We start from the raw sequence: 21,743 nt of genomic DNA on the forward strand, positions 1-21,743 counted from the left end.
AGATTACACTTACCAAAATAAAATCCAGATCAAGTAAACAAACTAAGTAGTCCTATAACCTCTAAGGAAATATAAGCAGTCATTAAAAGCCTCCCGACCAAGATGGTTTCATGGCAGAATTCTACCAGCCTTTCAAAGTACAGCTAATACCAATACTCCTCAAACTATTGCACAGAATAGAAACAGAATAACACATCCAAACTCATTCTATGAGTACATAATTTCCCTGATACCTAAACCACAGAAAGACCCAACAAAGAAAAAGACCTTCAGACCAATTTCCCTTAAGAACATTGATGCAAGAATACTCAATAAAATATTCACAAACCACATCAGTACAATTAACATAATATAAATAGCCATCTTACCGAAAGCAATCTACAGACTTAATACAATTTCCATCAAAGTATCAACACAATTCTTTACAAACCTTGAAAGAACAATTCTCAACTTTATGAAGAAACAAACAAAAAACCAGATAGCTAAAACAATCCTGTATAATAAAAGAACTTTTGGACATATCACTATCTCTGATTTCAAGCTGTGCTACAAAAACAATAGTAATAAAAACTACATGATATTGGTATATAAATAGACTGGTTGATCACTGGAATCATATCGAAGGCCCAGATATAAACCCACACACCTATGAACATTGATTTTTTTACAAAGAAAGCAGAACTGTACAATGGAAACAAAGGAAGCATCTTTAATAAATTGTGCTGGTCTAACTGGATGCCTACAAGTATAAGAATGCAAGTAGATTCGTATTTATCACCTAACACAAAACTCAAGCCCAAGTGGATAAAAAACTTCAACATAAAACCAAATTCACTAAATCTATTAGAAGACAAAGTGGGAAAGAGCCTTGAACTTATTGGTTCAAGGGACAACTTCCTGAATAGAATACCAGTGGCTCAGGCACTAACATCAAGAAATAATAAATTGGGCCTCTTGACACTGAAAAGCTTCTGTATGGCAAAGAACACTGTCAATAGAGCAAAATAGATATCTACAGATTGAGAAAGATCTTCATCAGCCCTACATCTGACAGAGGGCTTATATCCAAGATATATAAAGAACTTTAGAAAGTAAACAACAACCAACAAAATAAAATATCCGAATTTAAAAATGTGAGACAGGGCTAAACAGAATTTTCAACAGAGGTATCTCTAATGGCTGAGAACCACTTAAATAAATGCTCAGGTGTCCTTATTCATCAGAGAAATACAAATTGAAACAAATCTGAGATTCAGTCTTACACCCATCAGAATGGTTAAGATCAAACACTGAAATGATACTACATACTGCCAAGGATGTGGAACAAGGGGAATATTCCTCCAGTGCTGTACAGTGCAAACTTGTACAACTACTTTGGAAATCAATTTGGTGCTTTCTCAGAAAATTGGGAATAGTTCTACCACAAGACCCAGCAATACCACTCCTTGGCATATATCCAAAAGATACTTCCTCATACCACAAGGTCACTTGTTCAGCTGTATTCATAATAGCTTTATTTGTAATAGCCTGAAACTGGAAACAGCCCCGATGTCCCTCAACTAAAGAATGGGTAAAGAAAATGTGGTCCCTTTACACAGTGGAATACAACTCAGCTATTAAAAACAAGGATATCTTGTAATCTGCAGGCAAATGGATGGTACTAGAAAAGGGCATCCTGAGTGAGGTAACTCAGACCCAGAAAGACACACATGACATGTACTCATCTATAAGTGGATATTAGCCACATAGTACAGGAAAACCATATTACAATCCACAGATCCAGTGAAGTTAAGTAACAAGCCAGACCCAAGGGAGGGTGCTTGAATCCCGCTCTGAAAGGGGAAATAGACAGAAGTGGATGAAGAGAGGGAAATAGTGTGGCAAAGGATATGGGGAGGGGAAAATGGGTGGGGAAAGGTGTAGGAAGGGTGGGGATTGGAAGTGAGAGGGCTTCCAGAGAAAAGGAGAACTGCTAGTGGGAGTGTAATTTTGTCTTATGTGATGGTTCCTCAGAATATTGGGAAGCATACTTCAAAATCCAGATATACTACTCTGGCGCATATACTCAAAGGACACCCCATCTTACCACAAGGACACTTGCTCAACTATGTTCATTGCAACCTTATTCATAATAACTATAAACTGGAAATAACTTAGATGTTCTTAACTGAAGAATGGATAAAGAAAATCTGGTACATTTACACAATGTCCCAGTTGTTTAAAAAAAAATGACATCATAAAACTCTAAATCAAGTAAATGAAACTAGAAAAAAATCATCCTGATTGAGGTAACCCAGACTCAGAGAGAGAAATATGGTATATATTCACTTCTAAGTGGATATTAGCTGTTAGGAAAATCATAACCAAGCTACAACTCACATACCAGAGAGCTTAAGTAAAGAGAAGGTCTCTACAAGGGAAACATGGATCTCCCTGGGAAAGGGAAAATGAATTGATTTTTCAGGTAGGCTTTGGTTGGATGGAGAATAAGAGCAGGAGGAATCAAATGTAGGGGTGAAGTGAAATAGAATCGTGAGAGACATCTGGAATTAGGGGGCATTTGGGAAGTGGTGTGGAAACCCACTGCAGGGGAAACATCCTGGAATCTATAAGGGTGACCTTCATGAGGACTCCTAGTAATTGAGGATACGGACTCTGAACTGGCCATCTTCTGTATTTAGGGAAGGCTTCCACTGTAGGCACTAAGTTACATTCAGTTGAGTTGTAGACCAAGGAGGTCCCATGGAGATCCCTCAACAGACCAGGATTATTCTAGTACAAAAGATCTCTCTCTGGAAGCTTAACACGGGGGCTCTATTGCAGAAGAAATCTTCCACACAGCTCATTGAATATAAAGATGTCTAGTTGTTGTGACTTGGAACTTTTACCAAGGTTCTAGTCTCTTTGCCATGAGAAGGTACTTGGAAGGCTGCCAAAAGCATGAACACCAACCCAGACAGAAAAACCTAGACCCGTAATTTGTCCTGTCTGCAATATATGTAGCCACAACAGTGGTACAGAACTTGTGGGAGTAGCCAACCAAGTGGTTTAACCTGAAGCTCATGCCATGAGAGGGAGCCCATGCTCTACACTGCTTGGATGTCCAGGATCCAAAGACCTAGGGTAGAACCAAACAAAACTGCATTAAAAAACATTGAAATTATTCCTAACGATAACCTGCTACACTCATAGATTAGTGCCTTGTCCAGTTGTCATCAGAGAGGCTTCCTCCAGCACTAGATGGGAACTGATGCAAAGACCCACAGTTAGACACCATTTGGAGAGAAAGTCTAAATTGGAGGTCTCCATTGGGTCCCTCCCTCTCGAGATCAGGAAACCCTCCAGAAGATGGTCAGGAAAGACTGCAAACTCCTACAACCCCCTCACCCTAAGGAATGAAGTGCATCAGGAGATCATGCCCACTGATTCAACTAAGCAGAGCTCATAAGGGCTCACAGAGTCTGCACCAGCTCCTCTGCATATGTGTTATAGCTGTTAGTTTGGTGCTTTTGTGAGATTCCTAACAATGGAAGTAGGTGTATCTGACTCTTTGGCTGCTCTTTGGACTCTTTCCCTCCTAGTGGGTTGCTTTCTCCAGCCTTGATATGAGAGATTTTGCCTTGACTTGTGTATCTTGTTTTGTCCTATTTGTCTGTTATCTCTCAGAGGTCTGATATTTTCTGAAGAGGAAACAGAGGGAAATGGATCTGGGTAGGAGGCTGGTGTTGGGAGCTGAGAGGAGTAGAGGGAGAAAATTTTGTGGTTAGGATGTATTGTATGAGAGAAGAATCTATGTTCATTTAACACGATACAGAAGAACCTTGGAGTTAGAACAGAATAACAGTGATATGGAGAGCATTATAGCTAATGCAAATGCCAAAGCACACCAGCATTACAACAGTAGATCAAATAACATTATCATATTCATCATTTTAAAACTCTACTTGGTTTTTGAGGCTTCCAAACGTAATGACACAAACAAATACATTTATTGTGTGCAGATACTGACACTACAGAGAGTTTCATATACATGTGCACACACATAGTTTAGAGTGTGTACATATAATGTGAACACAAATATATTCCATGGTGTATACATGTGCATACACCAGAGTGGTCCACTTGTTAGTTCTACAGACATATGTACTATTGCTATTATCACAGATATAAATGAAAATATAATCTTATTATCAAAATCACGCCAGTCATCCTTTTGACTCCCACCATGCTACATAGATATATTTTAATAATGTATTATGGGTTGTCATACTCTCCCCAGGTTGCCTAAGCTCTTTAAGGTGATTTATGAGTTCTATAAAACAACTTCAAGGAGGATTACAGTTGTTCAACAGGATATTTGTTTCACTATCCCTGCACTTTGGGGGAAAAAAAAAGGAAACAACTCTCATCAACAAGGTAAGTAGAACATCCATTTAAGAAGATGGAGTGTGCATTGCTCTTCTGGTGTCCCCATGTGTACTGTATGCAGATCAAATTACAAGACCCTACTGCATGAACACGGAGGCAAGACTAATTTTATCTCATCCTAGTAAGTTTATAATATCTTAGTACATTTGGTTCTTGCTTGGGTGAATCCACCCAGTCACCCTGCTTCTTCGACTCTGTGCAGCTAGCACTCAGGTCTGCACAATCAGTGTAGAAGTGGTATCCAGGAATTTAGAACTGGAATAGCCTTGGACTTGTTGTGCACTTTCCACTTCTACCTTGGCTGTTTTCTTAGGCCATACTTTCCTGAGTATCAGTAAATCTAGTCAGTCCCAGTGCTCAGGAAGGAAAGTTCTAGCATTTATTTGTTTAATCTCTCCAAAACTGTCCAAAAGTATGACCCGAATACCGAAGTCAAAATTGGATTTCTAGTCCCAAAGGACAAGGCAGCTGCTGGGAAAGTCTGCCCAATGACTTGGTATATAATAAGCACATCTGCAGTGCAAATCTATTAATAACTTGGGAAGTTCTCAGGAACTAAAGCTGAGCAAGCCCACTTATTCTCTCCACTGCTTGTAGTAGACTAAAATCTGTTTAATTCTGCCAGTAATAAGGCAAACTGTATGTGCAGTTAGTAGAGAGACAGACACACGTATGCACACACATCCACACATATGTGTATTTGTGCACACACATGCACATACAAGCACACAGACACACACACACACACACACACACACACACACACACACATTACATGGGAAATGGATTTTCATAGACCCTGTACCAACTGCTATTGGGGATTAGCAGTACATAGAGTCCAAAGGGTTCAGCCAGCCCCCAAAATGACGGGAGATGTGACTAGAGACAGTCTAGTCAGATAGAACTTCTATGATTACATTGTCAACTTTCCTGGGGCTATTAAATCGGTGGAGCAAAAAATAGGCACATTTTGGTTCATAGACACTGAAGGCCGAGTGGAGAGAAGAGAAATGAAAATGGCCCTGCAGCTGTCTCAGGGCGCTGGCATAAAGGTGCACGCTCCAAAGCACTCTTCTGAGGCCTCTAATGCAGAGAATGGCTTATTGAGCACAGAAGTGGGAGAAGTTTGGGGATGGAGTTTTAAAGACTTTTCTCATTCTTTATCTTCCCAGATGGGCTGTTTCCATCTATTTTTGGATCTGTAATGTCAAATCAGCCAGTTAATGTAGCCATTTCAGTGACATTGTTGCTTCTGTGACACCTGTCAGGAGTCAGCTTCCCTAGTTAAGCCTAGCATTTTCTATCTCCAAACCTTCATCTGTTCATCTACACATCATGTATATTAGGCTGGCCTTGAGTTTCAGCAGGATGCATACATCAGAATTGTGTGACTGCCCCTGTTTAAATAGGATATAGTTAGCCTTCTGTGTTGTTGGAACCCCATACTACTTCAGAAACCACTTTTTGGTGTCCTTCCATCTCCGGGATTGACTCTTCTTCTGTCTGGTTAGCTTTTAAGCATATCCATCGCCCACCCTGATCCCATTTTTATTTTTAACTTAACAAGCATGGGTCTTATACATGAGGGGCTTAAGATTTCCTAAGTCACTGTTTTCCATGTGTCTATTTTTCTAGAATCATGTTTCTGCTCTGTGGCTCTCAAAATACTGATATTCTGCTTTTTAAAATTACTGCTCTCCCATTCTAAGCTAATAATGCAAATCTAAAACTTCACCATAGCCGAGTTCCTCTTCCAAGAATAGTCACAGCCACTGCCCTGGCCTTATATGTCTTCTCTTTGCAATGTGACTCTGTCATTCCTCATCAATGGGTGGCAGCCGGATTCTCTGGCCCAGTTTCAGCCAATAAAGTACTGTGAATGGATGGTGGACATCAAATGACCAGGTCATAAATAAACTCAGAAGTGGCCTGACTGTCGCTGGTCACATAGTGGGATTCTGTGCTCTGAGATGCCTGAGCCATACACTTGGAGCGACCTCTGGTAGATGCTGAAGCTGATGTCTGGTTGAAGTTCCAGTCTGAGGTAAGTGTCTCCATGAAGCTACTTCTCCACTCACCACACCTAGAAGAACTCCTACTTAACTTTAACCTGCCACCGGCATTGTGAAAGTCACTAATCATGTTTTCCACCACAAACTCTGGCTTAATTTTGCTTATCTAGATAATTGCAGCAACTGTTAAGTAGCTGAGCATTTGGAAACCTACATTCTAAAAGCCTGGCTTATGAGCCAAACTGGGAATTGCTGCCTCCTATAGTAATAAATTTTACTGAAGCACAGATATGAAGAAAAGTCTTCATTTATTTGTATTGCAAATGAGTGGGGTTTTTTTTCAGTAGCACTGGAACTGTGACAGTGGTACAGAGGTGAGAAGACTGCTACCTGGCACCTTGAAGAAAAATAAATAAATTGTACAGCGATACATAGAAAAACAGACAACATTTATGCTTTTGCCAGTTGGTGTTTAACATTTCATAACCTAAGCCAGTGATGTAAAAATTTACATTTCATTTTCACACTAGATATAATACAACACACACTCTTTCCTCTGTGTGTGTGTGTATGTGTATGTGTGTGTATGTGTATGTGTGTGTGAGAGAGAGAGGGGGGATTAGAAACAGACATATGTATGATTCTAATTTATAATTCCAGTATGGAATTGTGTGTGCAGTATGATTTTTGAAGAGCACATATGTTCATCATGCAATCCAGGGAAGGCAGCTCTTTATACTGAAGTCTTTCTTTTTTATCTGGAATAAGAAGTCAGCTGATGAAATCAGAAATTCCTGACTGTGCAAAACATTACAGTGTTGGGAAAGGTTTTTAAAGAAATCAAAGCAAAGCCTATTTCTAGTTTTCTAGTTTTTAAGTAAAGAAAATATTCTTTAAAATCTACATCAAAACAGAGTCAATCTGATGACAAGCTGCTCACAAATAGAATGAGATTGCTTTATTGTGTACAAATATGTTCCTGTGAGTACTTGTGTGCTCATGCGTGCACATATGTGTGTGTGACGTGTGTGTGTATGTGTGTGTGATGTGTGTGTGTGTGTGTGTGTGTATGTATGTATGTATTGTGGGGGTCTGAACATTGTTAGTCAAATCCCATGAAGTTTCTTTATTTATTTATTCTTTGCATTATAAAAATGAAATTTCTATTGGCTCCATTTTAAAAAGAAAAACTAATGTTCTCTACCAATTGTAAAGCCTGACAGGTGTTGATTTCCTTTTTTTAAAGATGTATTTTGTTTTTAAATTTATGTGCTTTTGTGTGTGGCATATATGAGGAATTGCCTAAATGAGAGGAAGAGCACTGAGTCATCTTACAGACTAATGATGATAGCAGCCAGTAACCCATGGAGTTAGTGCTAACATGGAGTATAGGAGAGTAAGCGTTTGTCTTATAAGAGATGACAGCCAATCTGGGAAGAATGAGAAATCAGTATTAATCTTAGCTCTTCCTCTTGGCATCTGTTAACCACCATCAAGTTTCTTGATACAATGCCTGAATTCTTTATCTGTACTTTAAGAATATCTACTGCTAAGACATAGGTATTCCCATAACCTTCTCTAGTCTCTAGCACAGCATTTATTAAATGCACTTATTAAAGGTTTTGGATAGGGCTTTTTCTACTCCATTATCATGAGCCACTTGAGGACTATGGAAGGGCTAGAAACCTCCATTCTTTGCATTAAGATTAAAATACTGTCTCAGATGGATGTCCTCACACCTATCCCAATCTCCTGGTAAGTGAGGACTTTTGTGGGAAATGCCTTTTGGGCTAGTGTCCACTTACAAATGAGTACATACCATGTGAGTCTTTCTGTTTCGGGTTAACTAACTCAGGATGATCATTTCTAATCCCATCCATTTGACCACAAATTTCAGGATTTCCTTGTTTTTTATAGCTGAGTAGTATTCCATAGTGAAATTTACCACAGTTTCTTTATCCATTCTTCAACTGAGGGACATTTAGGCTGTTTCCAGGTTCTGGATATTATGAATAAGGCTGCTATGAACATGCTTGAGCATATGTCCTTGTTGTGTGGTGGAGCATCTTCTGGGTGTGTTCCAAGGAGTGGAATAGCTGGGTCTTGAGGAAGCTCTATTCCCAGTTTTCTGAAAAAGCACTAGATAGATTTCCAAAGTGGTTGTACAAGTTTGCATTCCCACCAGCAATGAAGGGGTGTTCCTCTTTCTCCACACCCTAGCCAGCATGTGGTGTCACTTGAATTTTTTATTTTTATTTTTATTTTTTTTATGTGCATTAGTATGTAAGTGTCAGATCCCTTGGATCTGGAGTTACAGACAGTTGGGAGCTGCCATGTGGGAGCTAGGGATTGAACCGAGGTCCTTTGGAAGAGCAAACAGTGTTCTTAATCACAGAGCTATCTCTAAATAAGAGAAATATAGGAGATGGGGAAATAGAAGGACCCAGAGGGTCCTAGAAACCTACAAGAAGAACATCTTTTTGGAGGGATACTCAGTCTTTCATAATACAGTTCTTTAAAATTATGATGTCACAACTTAGAGAGTTCTTCATAGAGTGTGCTTTATTGACTTAGAGTGAAGACTAAACACACACACACACACACACACACACACACACACACACACACACAAAGACATTTTTATAGGTCCATGTTTGAGATGCAAGGCAGGTCTTCACTTATATGAACACACTGGTGGTATGTGATAATTTGTCTAAAATATAAAGAAGTCAAAAAGTGTGGGGGTATAGCTCTAGTGTAAATACTTGCACAGCTTTCCCAAGGGGCTGGGTTTGATCCTTGCTGTTTCAGTCATGGTCAAAATGGCTTTGTTTTGTTCTTTCCACAAACTGTTGTTTAAATTGTGATAGATTTTTAAAACATGTTTCTACTATTTTCTACCCCAAAAATAGTACATGGAAGTAAATCAGGGTTTGGTGTCACACGTTTTCATTTTGCCTCTGCTTTTACTTAGTCCTACTGAAAGAAGAACTAAAGGTTGAATAAAGCAGAACCTAATATCCAAATGGATCAGGGTCGTTCCCACAGTCCCTTCTGCATGCTGATCTTCACCTTGGACTTTGTTCAAAGAGTGATTTATTTGAGCAATCATTTAAAGTGACGTATTGTCAAGACTGTCCCAAACTGCAGTCCTAAAGAAAGCAAAGTCAACTGGAGGATGGCTGGGGCCTGGATGAGAGCACCTACTCTTCCCAGTAGAGTTGGTATGTTCTCTGCCCTCAAATTTACCCTCTTACCAATGTCACAACTGAAAGCTCTATAGTCAATCTAATTCAATAGAGAATTTTAAAACTTTCTTAAGTCTTATTAGAAACCAAAGTAGCACAGTAATCCAATGACGGATCTGAATGCAATTATGATAATTAAAATAGCAACTTAATTTTAAGCTCTGGGAAATGTTCAGCACAGTGCTCACACATTCACATCCTGAAATATACTGGCTAATAATTTAGATTTGTACTGAAAAGCAAACAAAAGTTATAGAGTTTAGCTAGTAAAACTTACTGACTAAACAAATTCAAAGGGTTACTATATATCGGAATTTGTTGTTTTTATTGCTAATAGGTTTTTTTGAAGTAAATATAGTACTTTTAAAGTCAATATAGTATATTTCTAAAATATAGTATAGTTCTATTTATAGACGTCTTTACTTGCCAAGCCCTAGATGTTAGGACCAGGCTGTATTATGAGATAAAGGTGGGCACCCTACAAGGAGTTGAAACAAGGAGTGGACAAGCAAAAATCTGAATCATGTCAGTGCATGTAGGGACTGAGTTTGCACAGAAGGCTCAAAGAATGAGCCAGGCAGTAAGGAATGGAAAGTGTTCTGTGCATGCTGTTGTATGCCCGTGCACACGTGCACAGAGAGCACATGCCTCTCTCTGCACAGCATTTGACATTCAAGGAGTTTTATTCAATACCATTGGCTTTTAATTCTGAAATGACCGATATTGGGTATAAGATGGAAAAAGGTGTGGAGAGTGGGCAGTAAAGAAGGACAAACTAAACCTCACGTCATGTTCAGGAGTTTGGAACTCAAGGAGATAAAGTCAAGTGCCGGTCTAAACTGAAAACACCTGCCTTTGAGTTTTGTTTTCACTAAACTCCACAGAAGCCACTCTGTCCTGGATCTGGGAACTATGCTGTGAAAATACTTTCCACAGTTGGTGTTCATCTCTGTTCTACACTACCTCATGGTTGCACATATGCTCTTCTGTTGCTTTTGGCCATTGTTCAACTCCTTTGTTATATCTTTGATTTCTGTCTTCCAGATTAAATATTTCATCATGTAAGATTGTGTGTGCTCAATCCACCTCCATAAATAAATGGCATAAATAACGGAAGGAAGACCTCTTATGTGAACATGACAACACAAATATTATCAGAAGTTTGACATTGGTAGATAAAGCCACTGGGAATGTTAATTTAATTTCAAAGTTTTATTCTGATATCTAGATCTAATTCATATGGGTAATAGGTTTAGCTCATTGGTTACTTTCTAGATTTCCTATTTTTGGTGAAGACAGTTTTATGCAAACATATATGTACTACACTTATAGACACACATGTGCATTTGCTCTAAAGAACTTCAATTAACCCAACCATGAAACACACCACTTATCACCTGAGATTTTAAGCTGAGAGAAACTAGGTAACAGTTGACATAGGGTAGTGTAGTGAGAATTTTGGTTTCTTTAAAAGCCAAGTTGTGTCATGTGAAAACTTTTTCTTTTTATCCCAGGGATTATGGGACTGCTTCAGACTGTCCATAGCAGCTAACTATAATGTATACTGTGCTCTGGCAAGGGTATGATTTTTTTTTTTTTGCCAGCTGCAAATAGTTTAAGTCTGGGTACTCTTGAGAGGGTATAAAAGGGAGATCCCAGAGAGTGGCTGTGGTGGTTGCTGCTCACCCTGCTGCTGGTGGTCATTGACATTGTTGGTTCCTACTGCTGTATTTGCTATTGCTGCATTGCTGCCTTGCTGGATTGCTGCATTGCTGCATTGCTGCATTGCTGGATTGCTGAGTTGCTACATTGCTGCATTGCTGGATTGCTGGATTGCTGGATTGCTGGATTGGGAGACTGCTAAATAGCTGATTATTCTGATAAGGAAGATAGAACTTGCCCCAGGAAACTGATGACCCTCATCAGGAAAAAGCAGTTCAAAGAGGTCTATGTCCTTTGCCCCCCTCTAATCTTCTTTCTGACCTACTTAGTGTTTGGGGAATAGAAGAGATTGGGGTGGAGAAGGGTGGGAGATTTAAGAACCTGAATAAAATAGCTTAAAAAATGCCCACAGGGTAGTACTTTGTCCACCAGCTCCTCATCTTCTGAAGAATCTTTAAAGATAGATCCACCATTATTGATGCACTTCTGCAGAAACTCACAAGACAAGGAAGAATGTGTCCTACCACAGAAAACGAGAGGAAGCCAGGGTCATACCCAGAGGACTCTGTCATAAGTTACCGTTGATGCTTCTCCAGAATGCTCAACATCCCTCTAAGTACTTCACTGCTGCCTAAGCTACCCATCCTCTTTCTCTCCTGCCCTGCAGCAGGATATAGAGCTGTAACCTATCACTGGGGCTTGGGAATTGCACTTTCTGCCAGGTATACCTCTAAGCATATGGTACCTTTGTGTACCTTTCCTCCTACTCATCTGCGGCTGCCATCTGTTTGATCCCAAACAAAGTCATCAAGCCCTTAAAAGGCAGTGAGAATGAGTACCCTCTCTTCAGATACACACGGAGGCATATACACAGATCAAGAACACAGGTGACGATAGACGCCAATATAGAAATACACTTCCGTATGTCAATTTAGCATCAGCTCCTCTCTTGTCTTGAACCCCATGCAACAGCACCTCAACCAGACTGATGGGAAAACCTCAGAGGTACAGATCTTAACTGGATTCACCACCCTTCACAGCAAGGAAGATGACTGAATCCTCTCAAGAGAAAAGTTCTGTTGTACAGTTCTCTGACTCCGGAGTGGTTGTATGTAATGTGCCTCTGCCCAAATTTTTATCCTCCTTATGTCACTAGCAAAATGCCATTATTCTCATGCATGGGAAAAAAATACATTTCTGTTAAATTCATGTCCTCCTCAAAGTGCAGTTTATCACACTACTCCAAGTAAATGTTAGTTTTTTTTTCCTTCTACTGCATTTTCTCTCCTAATTTTTTTCAATCTCTTTTCTGATCTGCTACGTGCACACTCTATTAGCACTTATAATACACTTGATAAAATCCCTTTCTTATCCAACCTTGAGCCAGTGCTGAGAAAAGAGAAAGCACTTGACGCATAACTGCCCTCCCAAAGGTGCTTCCACTCTTGTGTGGAAGATGTCTGCAGTGGAATCCTTTATTTTAGAAGTGAATATCCCAGGAAAGTGGAGGCTTTGCTTGAGAAGTATCTGAAAAGATGAACCCAGCAGCCACCACAATCTCCACATGCTATAGGGGACTGGTACCTGCTCCATCAGACCTCTACAAATCAGTAGAAACAGAACTCCAAATTGCCTCATATGTCCAGAGTGTTGATTCAAAACCCAAAAAGTGTGCCTCTAAATGTTGCTTTTGAGGGTGCAATGCAATATTTCAGCAAGGATATGAGAGATAATTATAAGTCAGTAAGGCATTTGAACTTCTACATAATATTCACCACAACATATCATATAAGCAAATGAATCACACAGACAAATACATAATGCTTACATAAGCGTTACAGTACTTTCTAAAGTCAAGCTTGGGTTGTATACTGTCATGCTTTCTAGCATGTGGGACATCTGAAGCTCTTCCCACCTTCTTCCTGAGAACAGAAATGGATGTGATTCTCATCTATTGCCCATCCAAGATTCCATGTCAGTTTTCCGGTTATTTTTTTTTCCATAAAATGATTTCTAGACCTTTCTCACTAGTTCAATACTGTCACTGTATAGCCCCTAGTTAAATCCTAAGGGAATCCATCACACATCCTCTTTGTGAGGAGAAAAGCTCTGTCCTTGTAAGTCGATGGTATATTTTCAGCACAGTAAACATGTAAAGCCAATGATTAATCTTGAACTTGGCTCCTTTATGTTGGGGAGCACAATGTCCCAACATTATAATTCTAAATTTAAAGAAAAAAAAGCAGGGAACTGAGTACAATATGTCTGCCTAAGTAATGAGACTGAAGAGTAAAAATTTTAATTTTGATTTACTATCTTCATCTAATGAATGTATTTGCAACTAAGACTTGATAAAAAAAGAACTGTGTAATAGAAAAACATGTTTTCGGGCCTTGCCATTTCTAGGACTTAAGGAAACCATATACTGCGTAAGCTAATTAACTCCTGATTGATAGTCACTGAAGGTCACTCCAAATGTCAAGTGTTCTTTACCTGTGCTTAGTCTCAAAAATCAAGACAAAATAAAGCGCAGAAACGCTTCCTTAGGGGCTCCACTTGATGACCTTTTATAAAATTTGAAAGTGTGAAATTTGATGACCAGAAGCACTGTTACTTAACACAGCCATCTAGAAGGAAAGTGTGACATTTACCATGTTCAAATGCTGAGCTTTTCTATTTATTTATTTATTTGCTTGTTTGTTTATTTACTTATTATTTATTTATTTATTTAAGATAAGGACATCGAAGATAGGCTGTCTTCAGTTTTGCTGCACACCTGAGGCTAGCATAGAACTCCTGACCCCTCCTTGTCTATTTCCCATGTTCTAGGATTGTAGGCAGGCACCGCCACTCCCAAATGAGGACAATTTTAAAAGTTATTTTTGCAGCTGGCTAAATATTGCTTCCTGTAACCAACCTGCATCAGAATGCAGGCCTAGGCTTGGGACTGGCCTGGCCTAGAGAAGGTTGATGTTAGGGTGGAGGGGAAGCTCATTGCTCACCAGTATCTCCCCTCCGACCTGGTTCAAGGCAGTCAGGCCCTGCCATAGAACTTTCCAGTACAAATGGAATGGAATGTGTCTGTCACTTCCACTGAAATTTTAGCTATCCCAGCTAAAGATTCATGACCGTCTCTTCCCACTGACGTGGAATTAACAAGGCACAGCTAGAGGCGGTTTCCACAGCCTAGTCCTGGTGTTAAATCCATGTGGAAAGAGACAGCACAAGCTGAAACGTTGTCTGAGAGAAAAATAATGAGTTGCTGCCAAAGCTACTGGGATGTGGAGGTTATGACTTCAGTGTAACCCAGGCTGATGTAACTGCTGAAGCAAAGGAGTGAAGGAGAGTCAGAGCACTATAAAGATCAGGGGACAACGAGATAGAGTGATTTATAATTCATCATCCCGCAAAAGCACACCACAGCAGAGTTACATTTTTCCGAGTTAATTGGGATTTAATTTTTATTATTGTTTTTGATATGTGGTTCACAATTTTAAATATATGTTTTATTTAGTATTATTTTGTGTATGAATTTAAGTGTGGGGCTGTTTGGAGTCCCTGCAGAGGCTGTGGGAGTCACTTCTCTTCCTGTACTCTGATAGCTCTCGGTATTGAATTGAGATCTGCAGGTTACACCAGCAAACACTGTTTTGTTTGCAGAGCTGCCTCGGTGGCTCTACTTTTTGTTTTGTGTTGTTGTTTTGAGAAAATAATAATTATATCAATTACCCCTTCCATTCCTTCAAAATTCTCCTACAAAGTCTCTCTTGCTCTCTTTCATATTCATGACATCTTCTTTCTGTAGTCTCTCTCTCTCTCTCTCTCTCTCTCTCTCTCTCTCTCTCTCTCTCTCTTTCTCTCTCTCTCTCTCTCTCTGTGTGTGTGTGTGTGTGTGTGTGTGTGTGTGTGTGTGTGTGTGGTGTGAATACACATTGGCTTAGTTAGTGTTCTATTGCTGTGAAGAGACACCATAACTATTACAACTCTCATAAAGAAAAGCATTTAATTAGGGCTTGTTTAAAATTTCACAAGTTTAGTGCATGGTTAAGAATAGTGAGGAACATGGTAGCAGATAGTCGCCATTGTGCTGGGGGATTTGACAACTCTACGTCTGGATCCCAGGCAGCACCAAGAGAGAGGGTCATTGGGCCTGGCTTGGGACATTTAAACCTGAAAGCACACCCCCCCCCCCAGTAACACACTTCCTCCAAGAAGATCACACCTACTCCAAGAACGTCACACTTCCTAACCCTTTCAACTAGTGCCACTCCCTAAGCATTCAAATATGTGAGTCAATGGGGGCCACTGTTCACCACATTACACTCCTTTGCCTCCTTAGGTTGGTAGCCATATCATAAAGAAAAACTACATTCAGTCGAACTTCACCAGCCCCATAGTTTAGCACAGTCTCAACACTGTTTTAAAAGTCCAAAGTTCTAAGTCCCTTCTGAGACTCATCGTAATCTCTTAACACAGCAATCAAAATCAAAGAGCACATTTAATACTTTCAACATACAATGGTGCAGAATATACCTTACCGTTCCAAAAGGGAAGAAAGGGAAGCATAGTGAGGAAATATTGAACCAAAGCAAGACTGAAAGCCATCAGGCAAATTGTGTATCTTCATACTGATATCAAAGTTCTTTTCAGGCCTCCAATTCCTTCCAGTTTTGTTGACTGCAAAACATTTCTGTCTATTGGGCTGCTTCTACACCCAGTCTTCAGCTTTCCTTGGCAAATACCCCGTGACTCTGGCATCTCCAATGAAATGCCCCCAAAGTCTTGGAGTATCCCATGAAGTTCAGGCTTCAGGTTCACAGTGTGGCACATGGCTTTTTTTTTTTTTGAGCCCCAATTCAGGGACACCCCTGACAAACACCTAGCCTCAGTGGCTTTCCTTAGATGTAGAGGGAATTTCCACAACCTCTTTTTCTGTATCCTTGACTCTAAAGCCAGAACCATATGGCCAAAGCTGCCAAATTTTGCTGCTTGGTGGGACTGGAGGTTGGCCCCCTCATTCAAATTCATTTCATGAGCTTTCTGTTGTAGATGGTATCCTTCACCAGTTAAACATTTATTTTTCTTTTCACAGTTTAGCCTAGAGGGGTTTTCCCCTGAAGTCACTATTCCCTTTATTCCATTTAGCATCCAGCTTTTCTTTAAACTTTCATATCTCCTTGGGCACAGGGTTTAGCTCTATTTCACTTCTGCTGCTCCTTTTCCCTCAAACTGCACATTCGGTACTTTTACTTGTTCAGCTTTCTCCTTTTCATGATAGATCTGTATAAGAGTGACCACTAATAACCACACAACAGAGTCAGTAGTAGGCTGTCTTGAAATCTCTGCCAACATCGTTAATCCCAAATGCTTCAATTTACCCTCAAGCAGATTTTCTTTTCTTTTCTTTTTTTTTGACATGAGCAAAAAGTAGCCACATTCTTGACAAAATACACAAGGCATTCTGTAGGCCACTTACTAATACTCTTCCCCTCTGAAACTTCCTGAGGTGGGTGCACACAGTTCGAATTGCTCTCAGCACTGTCTTCGGTGTTCTGACTAGTATGACCCACTTAGCCTCACTTAAATAATTCAACTGCTACGATCCTTTCTGCATTATAAAACTATCTGCGCTTCTCTGTGACAAGAGTGACTTTGGGTATATCCATCCCTGTACTGCTATTTCATAGGAGAAACTATGTTCACCAGCTTTTTTACCATGGCACATTCCTCTATTGACCCCAAAGCCTTAATTATTGAGAGAAAAGGCAAATGTTTTTTTTTTATCATGGCTTTCTTCATTTATACTAAAATGACAGAACCTTGATCTTGTGCTTGATGCAAAAGGAGTGAATATGATAAGATATAACAGCAACAGCCTACTCATCCTTTAGAAATTGGTGGCAACAAACGAGATCTACAGAGAGTCACTAAAATGTTTATTTATAATCTAGAACATAAGAGACCTGGTGACAAGCCACAGATTAAGAATGCTTGCAGCCTCTGCCTTGTGATGCACACAGGCTTTTATGGAAGGGTGTGGTACATGTACAACACCACGTTAATATGAAACATTCAGCATAGTATGGAAATGCGTAGTCGCCTTTAAATTCATACAGAAGTATCCATAATCCCAGGTCACTGGAACACTGTGCGTGTGCCCCATGGATTAAATGTATAGTCATTATAACCTGTTACCTTGCTTAGCATACTATATTTTTATTTGTTTATATCCAAATGGCTCTCTTCCGATTAAGGCATCTCTAGAATTGAAGCTAGGAATGTTTTTTTTTTCTCCTTAGTCATGCTACTTGAATACTCTAGAAGGCAATGGTCTTACCAGGCCCTGTGTCAGAAAAGTCTATATTCTAGAATATAATTCATTACAACTCTGTCCCCAAATCATGCAGGACTACCTCTTCAGTAAATTTCAAGGACCAATGATGTCATATTTTAAATGTCAGTTTAGGGAAACAGCACTATCTTCTTAGCTGTAAACAAGCTAGTCATTTGCAAGCACTAACCCAGGACCATTCAGAGGCCAATATATTACTATTAAGACCATTAAAAAAAGAGTAACTGGCATCAATGACACTTACCTGCACATGCAGAAGGAAGGTGACACGGACAACAGGAGCCCACTCACATAGCCAACTTAAAACAATGCAGTGCTTGGAATTCATGGCAATATGGCTATGCATAGTGATGCACTTATCCCCATCTCATTCACTGAGTAGATTTAGCTGTGTCCTCCCAGCTACATCAAGTTACTCACCCAGTTATAAGGGAGGGATTGTGCAGAAGTTGTTGAGGAGATACACAATATATTCACTTCTCAAAAAGCAAGGTATCTGCCTTCCCAGGAATTTATAACAACTGGGTCTCTCTAAACAGCCACAAGACTCCTACCGAATGCAAAATCTGTTCCATAACTAGTGATTGTCTTAAGAGTTATAGAAAATGAGAAGAAACAATCACCATTACACAGACAGATGGATTCCAGCGTGAGGCAGGGGAGCGGGCACGTATTTAAACAGATCTGGGGTTAGACAAAGAAGAAAACCCCCAAACAATAGCAAGGACGACAACAAAGATCTTGTCTTAACCTGTTTTGTCAGAGCTGGTGGTGATGGGAGTGGTGGTGATGGAGGTGACGGTAGTCTTTGCGCTGTCCTTGGCAGTGACAGATTTCTGCTTATTTTTCATGGCTTCCAGTGCTTTGAGCTTCTTGGCATGTTTCGTGCCTTTGTAGTGGGCCGCAGCCTGGCTCTACAAAGGAGAACACAATGAACCATGCAATCAGGCTCACGTCTAAACTGGCATTCTCTGTATTACTGCAAATACAGACTCTCTTTCAATAACAGGTACGATTCAAGCTAATGCTGATCAGGGCTATTTATAGAATGATGCTGAGAAAGCAATGGGATCACATACAAGAGACAAAGGAAGAAATATCCAGTTGCTTCTCTTAAGGACTTGAATATGAACACAACAAAGTTTTCTTTTTAGAGTCTTGAGCTGGGGTGGTGGTGGAAGAATTTATATTAGCATTACCTTTTTTTTCTGACACTAGAGATACTGGGCTCCAAATAACAATTAACAAGGGCTCTAGCAAAGAGTGACTTTTGCCTTCTCTATTCATTTTCTCTTCCTACAAATGTGACTGACTAACATCCGCTGTCTACAAGAAAGACTCACACATAACTGGGGATGTGTGTACTTGGGAGACTGAACTTGAAAACTCAAGAGCATGGCTGATGTCCAATGGGGCATGGAGAGGCAGAGGGATTTCCCAAGGGAGTCCAAGGTGATATTTCTTTCCAGCATGATTTCCATGCTCAGGAAGCTCCTCTGTGCCTGTTAGATACCTAATGTAGGAGATGCAGTTTTTGTCACTGGTGGCTCCTGAGAGTCTGTTTTAATGACCATCTGTAATTCCTAAGGATACAATTTACTGGGGGGGGAGGGGCAGGAGAAGTTTTTGAGACACTGTCTCTACATAGCTCAAACTAGTCTGAATCTTGAGACTTCTGCTTCTGCCTTCCCAGTACTGGATTTTATAGGCCTGCATCACTTCCCCTGGCATATTTCATCAACACTGTCTTTTTTGCAAGATTTCAAGAGCACATTAATTGAAATAGAAAGTCACTTGTTGTGAAATATTTATTTATTAATGTTCAGTGAAATGATAACGCCCTTGCAGCCAATACTAGAGTGGTACATGGGTAGACAAGGAGACTCTTAGATCCCAAAGTTTTACAGGGCAAAAGTCCTTAGAGTCACTTAAAAAAAACCTCAGTGAAGGACTATTTCTGTTGGGTTACCCATTACCTATTCAAGCTAAATGTTTCATTTTACTAATAAAAATGGCAGTGATTTCATTATAGCACCTAGAGCAAGTAGGGCCATTCATATAGAATATATTTTACTAAATAAACAAATATTTCATTTGCATCATTCTGATAAGATGTTGCCAAAGGACTAGGTACCTTTATTGAAAGAACTCTGGATAAGGAGATTATATATTAGAAGCAGTTTAAACAGAAAGCACACTCATGCCCCAGGTGCATCCAACAACACAGAACATCAGAAGACATAGTGTGAGCCCAACAGGATGTTCAAGCTTGTCACAGTTAACAGAGAAGCTGGTGACAGCTTGCGTTTCCTTGATCTCAGGGAGAAAGCCACTCTGACATGATATTTTGTTTTGTTTTGTTTTTTTCTGCCTTATTCTACTTTTCAACCCACCATGATGTACTGCAAGTGAACCACAGACTATAGTCAATTCTATTCACATTCATTCAATAACGCTACCATCTCCACATAAGTCTTCAAAACATATGCATAAAACTATGAGACCAGTTCACTCTGTAGGCCAGGATGACCTTGACCTCTTGGGTTGCTCTTGCTTCAGTCTCTTCAGTATTGAGTTAGAGGTGCATTGCCGCCATGCTCAGTGACAAAATAGACATGTGAAAAGATCCTAGAAAAATCCACATTTCCAATGGATTAGAGGAGATTTTCTGCATACTCTAGGTGAATGACTTTACTTTTGAAATTAAAATTCTTACTACAAAGGAATTCCTGCCTCAGAACAAGCACATTCCACAGAGAAAGCAAGGAAAGACATGCTCAGCACAGGTGCAGAAGAAGCCTGATGCTCTCCAGTGGCTCCGGAAGGCTCAGAGACGAGAGAGTGACAGAGTGTATAAGGGATGGTAGGGTTCTTGCTTGGCACAGCTGATACATTGAGATTGAAAACAAAACAATTAAACTGCATGCGCACACTGATGTTTACCAAGTGATAGCCTTGAAGGACCACATCAAGCCCTTTGGTTACAAATTAACTAGGTTTTTCCAACTCAGTAAATTAATTAGAAACAAAAGAGTCAAATGGTAGAAAGGTGTAAAGTGCTGCAGGAAGTCTAGGATGTGTGGAATTTGAGGGAAATGGACTACATTGGTGGAGACAAACAGAGGAAGTTAATTGACTGTGGTTGGGTGTCAGCAGGTGTACACTGACATTGGTGGTGCAAGGACAGCTTTGAAAATTAATACAGACCAACAACCATCCTAGATATTTTTACCTTACCCAACTCTGACTTTTAATGGAGTTTGGGAACTATCCTTGGGGCATTCTGATGTAAAGGTTCTATTCTGTGCCTACTGACCCTTCATCCCTTTGTCTGCCTTGATTCATGGGTGTTGCAGTTTGGTGAAGGCGGAAATCTATCTAACTTGCCTCATGTTTAGGCCATGAGACTGACTGCAGAGATTATTCAGCCACATCTATCTATCTATCTATCTATCTATCTATCTATCTATCTATCTATGTATCTATCTATCTATATCATCTATCTATCTATCTACCTACCTATCTATGTAGCTGTAGACAAGGCATAAGCCTAAACAGCAGTGCTTCTAAGGGATTTTCAAAAGCACCAGTTGGAAAAGACTTGCTTTGGGCCTAGTCTGATTCTCTTTGGGACAGAGCATACACTGACCCTTATGAAGGTATATTGGGTAGTAGTCAGTCAGTTTCTAAGCTAAACCATTCCCAGAAACACGAGAATGCTCAAGATACAAGCAAATGTCTTAAAAAAAAAAAAAAAAGCACAAATGACGTCAGCATTAAAATAAGCAAGAATGCTTACATTGAGAAGATTTCAGATTCTGTACTTCATAACTAAAGCAGAATCATGCACACAGAAGCCAATATATCAGACCTATGCTATAACACCTAACTTTAAGGAAGTGAAATGTGAGGTCATGGTGTCATAGAAATCACTACATGGATGTGAATCTCGAGCTAACATACGGCATCATGGAGTTTAGCAGGAGTTTAGCAGAGGCATGAGCTGCATAGAAAGGAATCATGATGCCATTCTAAAGGCTG

At 39.8% G+C, this 21,743-nt stretch overlaps 1 protein-coding gene across 7 annotated transcripts in view; it reads right to left on the minus strand.

Moving 5' to 3' along the window:
* Positions 1-21,743, minus strand: part of ZNF385D (zinc finger protein 385D) — an 897,446-nt gene that overhangs the window by 85,487 nt on the left and 790,216 nt on the right. For all 7 annotated transcript variants that reach the window (XM_084794479.1, XM_084794483.1, XM_084794480.1 and 4 more), the window contains one exon: positions 18,454-18,616. In XM_084794479.1, the coding sequence (XP_084650605.1) occupies positions 18,454-18,616 (163 nt within the window). The remainder of the gene's footprint in view (positions 1-18,453; positions 18,617-21,743) is intronic.

Source organism: Acomys minous (assembly GCF_964271855.1).
Source record: "Acomys minous genome assembly, chromosome: 9".
Lineage (NCBI taxonomy): Eukaryota > Metazoa > Chordata > Mammalia > Rodentia > Muridae > Acomys > Acomys minous.